This window comes from Macaca nemestrina, chromosome 12 (assembly GCF_043159975.1).
Source record: "Macaca nemestrina isolate mMacNem1 chromosome 12, mMacNem.hap1, whole genome shotgun sequence".
Classification (NCBI taxonomy): domain Eukaryota; kingdom Metazoa; phylum Chordata; class Mammalia; order Primates; family Cercopithecidae; genus Macaca; species Macaca nemestrina.
In genome coordinates, this window is record NC_092136.1 from 32499961 (window position 1) to 32512374 (window position 12414).

Below are 12414 nucleotides of genomic sequence, written 5' to 3' on the forward strand. Positions count from 1 at the left end.
TGCCGCGTAACAACTTTTCAAAGAGTGACCGCATATCTGACAGTGGTCCCGTAAGATTGTAATACCATATTCTTACTGTATCTTTTCTATGTCTAGATACACAAATACCATTGTGTTACAACTGCCTACAATATTCAGTACAGCAACATGCTGTACAGGTTTACCATATAGCCTGGGTATGTTGTGGGCTGTGCCACCTAGGTTTGTGTAAGTACACTATGATGTTCACACAACGGAATTGCCTAACAATGCATTTCTCAGAATGTATCCCTGCTGTTAGGCAACACATGACTGTATTTAACTTCATAAAAAGCGATAACTCATGGATGGTTGTCATAATAACATTTCCACTTTTCTCTAAGGCCTGAGGTTGATGTCTTTGCCTATGCTCTATGGATCAAATGAGAGAAGATGATGCATCTAAACAATAGGGTCTCTTTGAGGCAGTATCATAGACTTGGCCTCCCGTATTATGAAAACCTTTGTTGTGCTAAAATGAATACAACTGCAAGCAGTTTGAGGGCAACTGCAGTGCCAAAGGAAATGAATTATTTTCTATGGGAAACATAAAATTCATCTTAAGGAAACATCTTTGTTTGCCACGAGGCATATCATGAAGAAAATGTGGCTAGTGAATTCAAACATCGACTCCAAGAGCCACCTAAATTAAGGTGGCTTTTAAAAATGTTTAAATTATCAATGATTTAGGAACATAAGCTGGAAGAGTAATATAAAGATGTATATTTATAATGCTACTTTAGGAGATGTAGTTCCCTACTCTGCATTTTGGAAATGAAAGACATCAATTCTGTCCAGAGTCAATAATATCAGAAAGAAATATGGCTGCTTCCTACTCTTCTCCACTTGGAAAATTCATTTTATGATGCTCTCACCGTTGATACTCTGTGACTCTCATATGAGTTAGGCAAAATGAATCTAATAGGTTACTTTTGTTTTCAAAATAAACCACCCAAACAGGTTTTTTAAAACTTTCAAAAATGGAACATTTAACCCTTGAGAGAAACTTCCATTACTGAGTACCTAGTCTAATGGCAAGTACAGTATTAAGGATTATTGCTTTTAATAAGATAACCATCAGAAATAAATATATAAGCTTAATTCAAATACTCATTTTTCACCCAATGCTACAATGTTTTCTTCTCAAATCAAATCACGTTACCTTCAATTCTTTGCCAGTTTACTGAGGTTTTAAGTATAAAAAGTTGGCCTGTTAACTCAAAAGCAAGACAATAGCAATATCCACATGTCTTATTTGGGCATTGAGCAGTAACACTGCTTTCTTGATAGGATTTAAGGCACTAAACGGTGGTAAAATAAACAAAAGGATGATGATTAACTTCTTTAGAATCCTAAAAAAGGAGATAGTTTAGAATGACACTAGTAAATCTTTTTCTCAAACAAATAAGGCATCCTGTTGGCAAACACAAATAAAACACAAGGTCATGTTGAACCTAATACATTCACTGTCTCAGCTAAACTACTTGAAACGCTACCTATCAAACCTAAGAAAGCTACAATAGTGTGTATAAAGGCTGGAAAGGCACCAAAAGGAGAGCTCTACAACTTCCAGTTCTAAGAGTTAAGGAAGCTGTGTTTAACACTGCAAATAGTCTAATTATCAGTTTTATTCTTCAAAATGTAAATGTAGTTAGATTTTTACCTCGACAAGTTAATCAAGTGCTAGTTTAGTAAGAAGTTTATTTTATGAATTAGAAAATTACTGCAGTGTCTAACACAGCCCTATTTATAAAGCTAAACTAATTCTAGTACTGAATGCATATTCTGGATAACACTGAAGCAAATTTGTATGAACAAAAATGGTTACCTCAAGATAGAATTCACGATAAAAATTCAACATATAACTAAATAAGATTTACTGAAAATAACAAAAGGTGTTGTAGAGATATATCAAACATAATTATAACCACAACATTTTCCTTGTGAAAAATACAACTATTAGTGAAATAAAATGTACAATTGAAAATTTTCCAAAGGAAAAAACACAGTATAAATGAAAATACTTTTCTTTGTGATAGGGAAAATAGTATGTCATTGTTTTTTTGTCACAATATAATTTGACACAAAAAGCAGTCAGAGAATTGCACCAATTCCACATCCAGTTTCCTGAACATGTTAAGAGTAAAAGGAGTCTGTAAAGCAGAACAGTTTCCAAATTTTATATTTTAAATTGATGATATTCTCATACAGGATGTCACACCACACCAGACCTCTTTACATAATGTACAATATTTCTGGTTTTGTGGCCAGATGTGAGTACAAACGTATGGTTTCTGCCACTTCTCTGTCATTCTGGTGTTTAGCCAGAGTCAGAAAAAAAAATCGTTACTTTAAGTGTTATTTCTCTAGCAATAAAGAAAAATTATACTTAGTGCATGCTTCATCATTTGTCAAAAAATGTTTCTGAAAATATAACTCAAGTTACCCAATGGTTTACAAAATAGAAAAATCATTCATTAGGGTAAAAATGTGGTGGGATTTAGGTCCATTTCCAGAAGACTAACTTCCTTCCTAAAGGCGCACCACTGTCCTTCAGCAGAGGTGGTGATGACAGGTCCGTGATGGAAGCGGCCGGCCTGCAGACCACTACTTGACATCTGATTATCTTTGACCGCCCCATATCTGCCATTTCATTAGTGCTACAGAAAGATGGGATTTTTGTGGAAAAGTTAGGAACATTTCTGCTGTACATGATTTAGAAGTTCTCCAAATTTTTCAAAGAGGTCCTCCACCCATTTTACATTTTTCATACAAAGTTGAACAATTTCCTCCTGTCCTAAATCTTCATTTTTTTTCTGCACGGAAGAAATCTAAAAAAAGAAAATTGCCAAATTAGCTTATACTTATCACGTCATACTTAAGTTCAACTACAAGTACTGGTATTTAATTTTTTTCTTCATTCTATCCATGGAGAATTATTATTTCAGATAAATTTGGGTGAGATCTAATTCTCTCATCTTTGGCTCCAAGGGGGCAGAAAGGAAGGCTAGAAAACATACTTCAAACTTCCTCCATTTCTTCCAATTACGTTAAAAGCCAAATGACAAATTTTGGAGTCGATTCTGCATTTTAAAGCATTGTAAAAGTAGTCAACCTATTTTGCATCACCATCTTTGCTTTGTCTTTTGCTATATAAAGGTTAGATTTATGAGCATCTTTCCATACCAGACTACTGTCAAACACATTAGATATAGCCTTGGACCAACTTAACCCTTTTTAATTAACAGAAGTGATAGTGCTGGTTAAATAGGTAGTATTGTCTACAACCATTTAACCTGTCTGTGGAAATTAATGCTTATATCCCATCCATGAGGTAATATTTTGTCATGTATAATTTCTGAACAACTGAAAAGCTACAATTAAATTTTAACTTTTAGTTTTTCATGCCAAGGCACAAAACCCCATTTCTCTGCAATTAAGTGGGATAAGGCCTTTCTAAATAATAAGTAAAGCAGCGAGATGTCAAAGCAGTGACTGAAGTGAATTAAAGCAGATCATCATACACTGTGAGAGAACAAAACGCAATAAAACATCATTTATTATGGCGATGTAAAGCAAGCATCGACAGCTTTAAAACATTACCAATTATAGCTGCTACAAGAGGTGGTGAGGCTAGGGTAAATCTGAGCACAAAACATAGCAGAGAGACTCAGAACAATAAATCGAATCATTATTTATAGAACACATAGGCAAAATATATACACACAGGTGTTTCACAATTCTCTTTAAAACATTCCAAAATACCATAGCTAGAGTCTCCTTAATGTTCTGAAAAACATTTCTTTTTTAAATAAATGAGAAGAAATTACCTCATCCTTACATATCAGATAAACATGATATTTATAATGATGGAGTGAATGATACAAAGAATACAACTGTATTTTCTCTGGATCGACAGCAAACTCCTATAAAAAGAAAAAAGTTTATAGATATATTTCATGGAGTATCTGAGCTAAGAACACTTTGAGGAAAATACTGGATCAAAAGTCTCAATGGCAATGTCGAAAATGACATATATGGGTAGGTATTCAGTTGTGTTAATATGGAGAGACTTATTCAAAATAAGAATTTAAATTATATTTTAAAATCTTATTCTTTATCCTGAATATAAATATGCATTATTGAAAAAACTTAAGCATTATAGGAAAATTTAAATAATAAACATATGAGATGATTTATAAAATAAAAGCTCCCTATAATCTCCTTCTTCAGAGCTAAACAAAGCTGATGGCATGTTATATATTTTTTAATGTTTTTCCCCTAGGTATAACATGTATGTTAATAACACTAATTCTGTATTGAGAAGGGAATCACACTATACATATTGTCCAGCAACTTTTCTTTCTTCCAACTTGTTTTTTGACCTAACTAAAAATTGGTTATCTTTTCATTTAGTACATATAGCTGTCCCTATATGAGGGTGAGGACTTTTAACCAGTTTTCACTGTTGTATCTTTAGTACTTAGAACTGTACTTGGCATGCTATAGGCACTCAAAAAAATTTTTTTGAAAGAATGAACAAATCTATCTCTTTATAAAAAGCACGTAGTATGACATTAGGTGGCTCTTCATTTATCTAACTTCACACTGGTGGTACATAATTGGATTGCTCTTACAAACAATTCTACAATGAGCAAAGGTATGTATTTTTATGCATTTCTGAATCTGTTTCTACAGAATACTTTTTTTTTTTTTTTTTTTTGAGACAGTGTCTCATTCTGTCACCCAGGCTGGAGTGCAGGGATGTGATCACAGCTCACTGCAGTCTCAATTCCCTGAGCTCAAGCGATCTTCCCACTCAGCTTCTCAAGTAGCTAGGACTACAGGTTCACGGCACCATGCCTGGCTAATTTTTTTTTCTCCCCGCAGGGTACATGGTGTCTTGCTTTGTTGCCAAGGCTGGTCTTGAACACCTGGACTCAAGTGATCCTCCTGCCTCAGCCTCCCAAAGTGCTGGGATTATAGGCTTGAGCCATTGTGCTTAGCCCTGAATACATTTTTGCTGTGAAGCTGATATGTTGCCAAACTGTTTTCTGAAAAGGTTATAACAATTTATACTATGTTTAAAGATGAGCAAATTCCAATTTTAATGACTTTGCAGATATGAAATAAACATTTCATCTTTTTATGGAATGTGTTGTGCACACTCACTTATCTATGTGCATGCATACCCAATTAAAAATATACCTATAATACAGGTAATGCATATGTTAATGAGTTCGAATTGGCCATCTCACAATGTATACACATTTCAAAACATAACATTTTGTACATAATATATGCAATTAAGAAAATAAAAAACTACCTACGAATATATCAACACGAACGTGAGATAATTTATTCCATATTAGTCAATTTAAGAAATTTGTGAGCACATATTATATGCCTGATACTGTGCTATAGAAAAAAAATAAACAACCATGCATCCCTCTTCCTTAGGCCAGTGCTGCTTATACCTACCTGAAAAACCTTCACACTTAATGACAACATAGTAAAATATTTGCTTGTTTCAATGTTTTAAGTAGGAATTATAGTAACAATTGGAAAAGGTACAGTTGCATTAATAATCAATTACACTTACTTGTGCAGATTTAGCGGTTGTTTTAGAGGTCCTTAGAGTTTTCTTATTATAAGCTTTGCCATTCATTTTGATTTTAGAAATAGCAGTTCCTCCACTCTTTGCTTTAGAGTCTCGAGTAATTATTGTTAGTTCAGGAAAACTTTCCAAAGCATTCTGGAAAACAATGAAGTAAAATAACTGACACCAGAAGAAAACTAACCTAAACTACTTCTAGCTATCTAAAATTTAGAAGTGTGTGTGCACACAAACACCTATCTGCAGAGAGATGTGTGGGTACTGATGGGATGTGGTAAATATATACACATATGCATACATATACATACACAGGCTGGGGTTTAAACATGGTCACAAGTTCTTTGCAGCTCTTCCTATTGGATATGTAATCTATTTCCCCATCCCTTGAATCTGAGCCAACTCTATGACCTGCTTATTTAAGCAACAGCACACCACACTGGGAATCCTAGTAATGTCTAATTTCTAGTAATGTCTCTGGCTTCAAGGCAGGAGAAAGAGACACATATGTTTTAGTAAAGCCCTACCACTTAAACCACTGCTCGCCCCGTGAAATGTGGCTGGACCTTGCTACAAAGAAGTCATCTGCCTCTGGTGAAGATGAGGACAGAGGAGAAGCAGCACTGTAGTGCTTCCCTGACTTCACTCTTCTCTTGCTTATTTTGAATGCGAGACAAGTACCTGTAAGATAAGATCCTAAAACAGAGTATGATGGGTTTTTTGGCAGTGGTCATGTGGTAAAACCAATTCCACTCCATCCTTTAAAAGGCACTGGTGGCCAGGCAAGGTGGCCCATGTCTGTAATCCCAGCACTCTGGGAGGCCAAGGTGGGCAAATAACTTGAGGCCAAGAGTTCGAGACCAGCCTGACCAACATGGCAAAACCTTGTCTCTACTAAAAATACAAAAATTAGCTGGGTGTGGTGGTGCACACCTGTAATCCCAACTACTCAGGAGGCTGAGGTAAGAGAATCACTTGAACTTGGGAGGCAGAGGTTGCAATGAGCCAATATCACGTCACTGCACTCCAGTCAGGGTGACAGAGAGAGACTCTGTCTCTAAATAAATAAATAAATAAGCCACTGGCCTATTTATGCCCTCACCTACTTGGCAAATCATCCTGCCTGACTGAAAAGCTACAAACAATAACTGAATGATACTTGTAGTGACATTTAACTAGTTCAATTATGACTTTATAAAAATTAAATCAAGCTCCTACCATCATTTATTATTTTGACACTAAAAATGTTGACGTTCTCCTATAATATTTATGATTTAGAATGCAGTCCTCATTCGATAAGCACGTTTTATGAACAGTTACAACCTTTAAGGCCACTCTTCTCCAAACTCATCTATTGTTTCCAAGCACCTGGTATTGGGGCCCTGAAAATGGTACCTTTTTAAAAACAGGCAACCTAAATTTTTCTTAGTATAAGTGTATTAAGGAACTCAATTTCATTTGATAGAAACAATAACACTTTTGGCATTTTCTACCAGAGTGAGCTACCATCACGTTCTAGCTTTGTTCCTTTCTCAGATTATTTGTGCTCTTATCATGTACTCTGGTGTTTTCCATTTAAAACATGCACCTTGACAATTTTTGGATCCAGAATTACTATTTGCAACAAATAGAATTTAAAGTCTAAACATTCTAAATTTGGAATCAACACACACTAAGTCAGTGGAGATGAAAGAAAAAAATTTAAATCTTTCCAATGACCACAAGATGCCTAAGATGATCCGAAGTACGCAGATTTCAGAAAAAGGCAGAACATCATTACCTTGAAAAGGCTTCAGGACTCCTAACATCACGAAGATCAACATAGGAAAGCACACTAATTATTTCTAAAGAACAGAAAAACCTTTCTTCATCTACTATTTGTAATATTTTACTTCAAATCATTATAACTCTTAATATTATGTAATTTGGCTTTGAAATGCAAATTGCTAAGGCTGGGCATGGATTACACCTGTAATCCCAGCACTTTAGGAGGCAGAGGCGGGCAGATCACTTGAAGCCCGGAGTTCAAGACCAGCCTGGCCAACACGGTGAAACCCCATCTCTACTAAGAATACAAAAATTGCTGGGCGCAGTGGCTCACGCCTGTAATCCCAGCACTTTGGGAGGCCGAGGCGGGCGGATCACAAGGTCAGGAGATCGAGACCACGGTGAAACCCTGTCTCTACTAAAAATACAAAAAATTAGCCAGGCGTGGTGGCGGGCGCCTGTAGTCCCAGCTACTCGGGAGGCTGAGGCAGGAGAATGGTGGGAACCCAGGAGGCGGAGCTTGCAGTGAGCGGAGATCGTGCCACTGCACTCCAGCCTGGGCGACAGAGCGAGACTCCGCCTCAAAAAAAAAAAAAAAAAAAAAAGAATACAAAAATTAGCCAGGTGTGGTGGTGGGCGCCTATAATCCCAGCCACTCTGGAGACTGAGGCAGGAGAGGAGGAGGTTACAGTGGGCGGAGATAGCGCCACTGCACTTCAGCCTGGGAGAGAGTGAGACTCTGTCTCAAAAAAAAAAAAAAAGAAAGAAAAAGAAATGCAAATTGCTTTATATGACAATTATCAAAATTAATAACTAATAACAGAATTAGAAATCTTGTTAAAGAACTGGTTTGACGTTTCTACAGTGATTAGCCAAACCTGGTAATTTTTAAAATTTAGTAAATCTTTAGAAAACACCTATCTAAAAATGTTCCCTTGTTCCACAAAATATAGTATTTCACAAAAGAATATTTCATTTATTTGAAGGCAGCAGTTAAGTAGGAAACACTGGGCTAGAGCCGAGTGCCATGGCTCATGCCTATAATCCCAGCACTTTGGGAGGCCGAAGCAGGTGGATCACTTGAAGTCAGGAGTTCGAGACCAGCCTGACTAACATCGTGAAATCCCATCTCTACTGAAAACACAAAAATTAGCCGGATGTCGTGGGGCATGCTTGTGGTCCCAGCTACATCCAGTCTGAGTAGGAGAGGCTGAGGCAGGAGAATCTCTAGAACTCAGGAGGTGGAGATGGTAGTGAGCTGAGATCACGCCACTGGACTCCAGCCTCGGCAAAAGAACAAGACTCCATCTCAAAAACAAAAACAAAAAAACACAAACTGGACTATGAGTCAGGAGACCAAATTCTTAGTACTGGATTTCTTACTAGCTTCTAACTTTTTTTCCTGCTGCGAGTACACGGCAGTGAAGAATACATGACTACTATGATAGTTTAGTGTCATTTAGTTTTAAACACAATCTAATAGCCTCAGTTTTCACCTAATTGAAATGAAGTCAATATTCACTTTTACATGGAGTTCACATAAATAGGGATGTGGACAAGTTATTCAAATGTATAATATTGTTACCATCAATTAAAAAATGTTCCCCAAAGTAGATATAACCAAATGATTCTCAATGTGATATTATACTTTGAATAAGAAAGGCTAGGGAGTAATCACTCTGTGATTCTCTCCCATGTGCACGTTAATAAATTTGCGTGCCTCTTCTCCAATTGAAATAAAAAGCTCGGCCAGGTGCAGTGGCTTACGCCTGTAATCCCAACACTTTGGGAGGCCAAGGTGGGGGGATCATCTGAGGTCAGGAGTTCAAGACCAGACTGGCCAGCATGGTGAAATCCTGTCTCTACTAAAAATATCAAAATTGGTCGGGTGTAGTGGTGGGCACTTGTAATCCCAGCTACTCAGGAGGCTGAGGCACAAGAACCGCTTCAACTCAGGAGGCAGAGGTTGCAGCAAGCCAAGGTTGTGCCACTGCAATGCAGCCTGGGTACCAGAGCGAGACTCCGTCTCAAAAAAAAAAAAAAAAAAAAGCTAGAAATTTTTAAATTACTAAGTAGCTTCTATGATAAATTATCTGAGTTTAGATTAGCTCTTTTCTATATTTCTGATAACACCAAAACCAACTTATATTGCCAAGATATATTAACAGATAGAATTATATACATTTCCTACCCTTATAAAAATCAATGTTTCCTCTGATATTGAATAAATGAGGCACGTAAGGGGAATTTTGACAGCTGTGCTAAGGAAAAGCTAATTTTAATTACAGACAAAACGTAAAAATTTTGAAATGTTAAAAGAAAAAATTAGAATACAGTAGTTTAAAGGAAATACTTTCGGAGACATCTGGAAATTATTTTATAGAAGATACAAAATAGATAACTATAAATGCCTAAAAAATAAATTTAAGTGGAGAAAAGCAAATGATTAACACTAAAAAAGACAAACTAAATAGACTTACAATGAATAAAAACCAAATTTTTGTTAGGTGAAAAATTTTGTAAGTGAATGATTTTCATAAATTTCCTTTCTATTATACTGAAGACTATGATTGCCATTGAGTTTTGCTAATAAGTCATCAGAAGGAAATACCTTGAATGATTGATCCAAATGAAGATTCGAAAGAAGTCTCTTTCGGTTATCATTTAGCATGCCATCTATTTTTTTCATATGAGGTAAAAGTAGCTCATCTGAAACAACATTATAATTTAACAGGATAAACTATCAATAAATACTTAATAAAAATTCCAACTTTTTCTCAAAACATGTATTAAAATACACTAAATTCATTGGCATATGTAAAATATTGATTGCAAAAAACTGGACATGAAGCTTTCTGAACAAAGGTTAACTTGAAAAGTAGGTTTATAATAGCAAGTGAGAAAGAGGCAGCTCAGTATGATGATGGGATGAGCACTATATGAGGATCCAAAGTCCTACGTTTTAGCTGAACTAGAACTGCTGGATAAACTAGAACTGGCTTTTAACTGAATAGAACTGATATGTGGCAGCTATGTGACCAATGGGCAAGCTGCCTAATTTCTTCAGACCTCATTTACCCTCTGAACAATCTGAACAATCGTAGTATTACAAAATACAAACTGATCTAACAAAACACTGAGTATGACCAAGGGATATTAAGTCACTTTAATTTGAAGCAAAGAAAAAGTAGGGGAAGAAAAATGATCAAAACCCAGTACGAAAAATATGAATCAAAATAGTTATTTTAGAAAAAGAGGGGAGAGTAAAATTATGACAAAGATTCCTATTCAAAGCTTTTGGCTTTCAATGTCAACACTCTGAACTTTAAGTTCCATTAAGAAAAGCACTTTTAGAATATAATTAGTTTTGGTGTAGCATTAAACATTTTAGATTATTAGACTCTTAATTTATCAGCATAGTAATTTATTATATTTTATAATACTAACTGCTTCTAATAACCTTTCTGGAAAAAAAAAAATCCCCAGAATCCAGGTCACAAGTTTCACAGCTAAGTAAAATGATTGTTTATATAGTCTTTCTGTTAGTGATTAAATCTGTTCTAATACTGTATTTACATTCTACAAAAACAAGTTTTAAACACTTGTGATTTAAAAATAATAACCTTAAAAATTTTTCTCCCCTTGTATTAGAGAAAAATCAGAAAACACTGATAAGCAATTTTTAAAAATCTTTCAAAATACGACTACACAGAAATGACTACCACAAAGAGAAGCATATTTTATGATGCAAGGAATATAACATTTAATAGCAAAAATGCTGACCTGGGATTAACTGAGTTCTAATCATGGTTCTTCAACCTCTAACTTGTTATCTAACTTTAATCTCTTTTGAACTTTACTTTACAAAATAAATGTTTTAGACTAGTTAATATCTAAAGTCCCTTCCAGCTCCACATTACTCGAAAATGACTGATATATAGGTTACTGTCTCTGATTACGTGGTAAGAAGAACTGGACCAGAAATTAGAAGACTTTTTATTTTAATCCTTTCTCTGCCACTTTCCAGTTTGTGGGCCCTTAAGCAAGTCACTTAACCTCTCTGAACCTGTCTTAATCCACAAAATGGCTAAGTTGTTTTAAGGTTAAACTAGAATATGTGCCTAAGTATGTGAACATAATAAAACAGTATATAGTCATGCACTGCATAATGACATTTTTGGCAATGACAGACCACATATACAGTGGTGGTTCCATAAGACTATAATGCCATATTCTTCCTGTACCTTTTATTTTCCTCTTTAACAACAACTTTTAAAAAATTTCAATAGCTTTAGGGGTACAGGTGGTTTTGGTTTCATGGATGAGCTGTATAGTGGTGAAGTCTGAGATTTCAGTGCATCCATCACCCAAGTAGTGTACATTGTACCCCATAGGTAGTTTTTCATCCCTTACCCCTTTCTCACCCTCTCCCCGTCTGAGTCTCCAATGTCCATTATACCACACTGCCTTTGTGTACCCATAGCTTAGCTCTCACTTATAAGTGAGAACATGTGATACTTGGTTCTCCATTCCTGAGTTACTTCAGTTAGAATAATGACCTCCAGTTCCACCCAAGTTGCTGCAAAAGACATTATTTCACTCTTTTTTATGGCTGAATAGAATTCACTATATTTTCTTTATCCACTCATCGGCTGATGGTCACTTTCCATATCTTTACAGTTGTGAACTGTGCTGCAATAAACATACGTGTGCATGTGTCTCTTTGGTATGATTTATTTTCCTTTATGTAGATACTCAGTAGTGGGACTGCTGGTGAGAATGTAAATTAGTACAACTGCTATGGAAAACAGTATGGAGATTTCTCAAATAACTAAAAGGAATAATATTAATTGGTATAACCCAGTGCATTTACTGGTTTAATACTAATTGATCAGAAAATAATTGTTATGATGTATCTTTTACTAAATATACAAGTATATGATTTTAATCTTTATGCCACTTTTATCTGGTTCATCTTTTCAATTATTGGAAAATAAAATATACTGACATACAGA

At 35.5% G+C, this 12414-nt stretch overlaps 1 protein-coding gene across 1 annotated transcript in view; it reads right to left on the minus strand.

Moving 5' to 3' along the window:
- Nucleotides 1–2184: 2184 nt before the first annotated feature.
- The window catches only part of LOC105471518 (glutamine and serine rich 1), an 82108-nt gene continuing 71878 nt past the window's right edge, over nucleotides 2185–12414 (minus strand). The window contains exons 10-13 of the mRNA XM_071074896.1: nucleotides 10011–10108; nucleotides 5621–5773; nucleotides 3849–3944; nucleotides 2185–2849 (exon numbers count right to left, since the gene is read on the minus strand). Coding sequence (XP_070930997.1) covers nucleotides 2709–2849; nucleotides 3849–3944; nucleotides 5621–5773; nucleotides 10011–10108 — 488 coding nt within the window. The 3' untranslated portion in view covers nucleotides 2185–2708. The remainder of the gene's footprint in view (nucleotides 2850–3848; nucleotides 3945–5620; nucleotides 5774–10010; nucleotides 10109–12414) is intronic.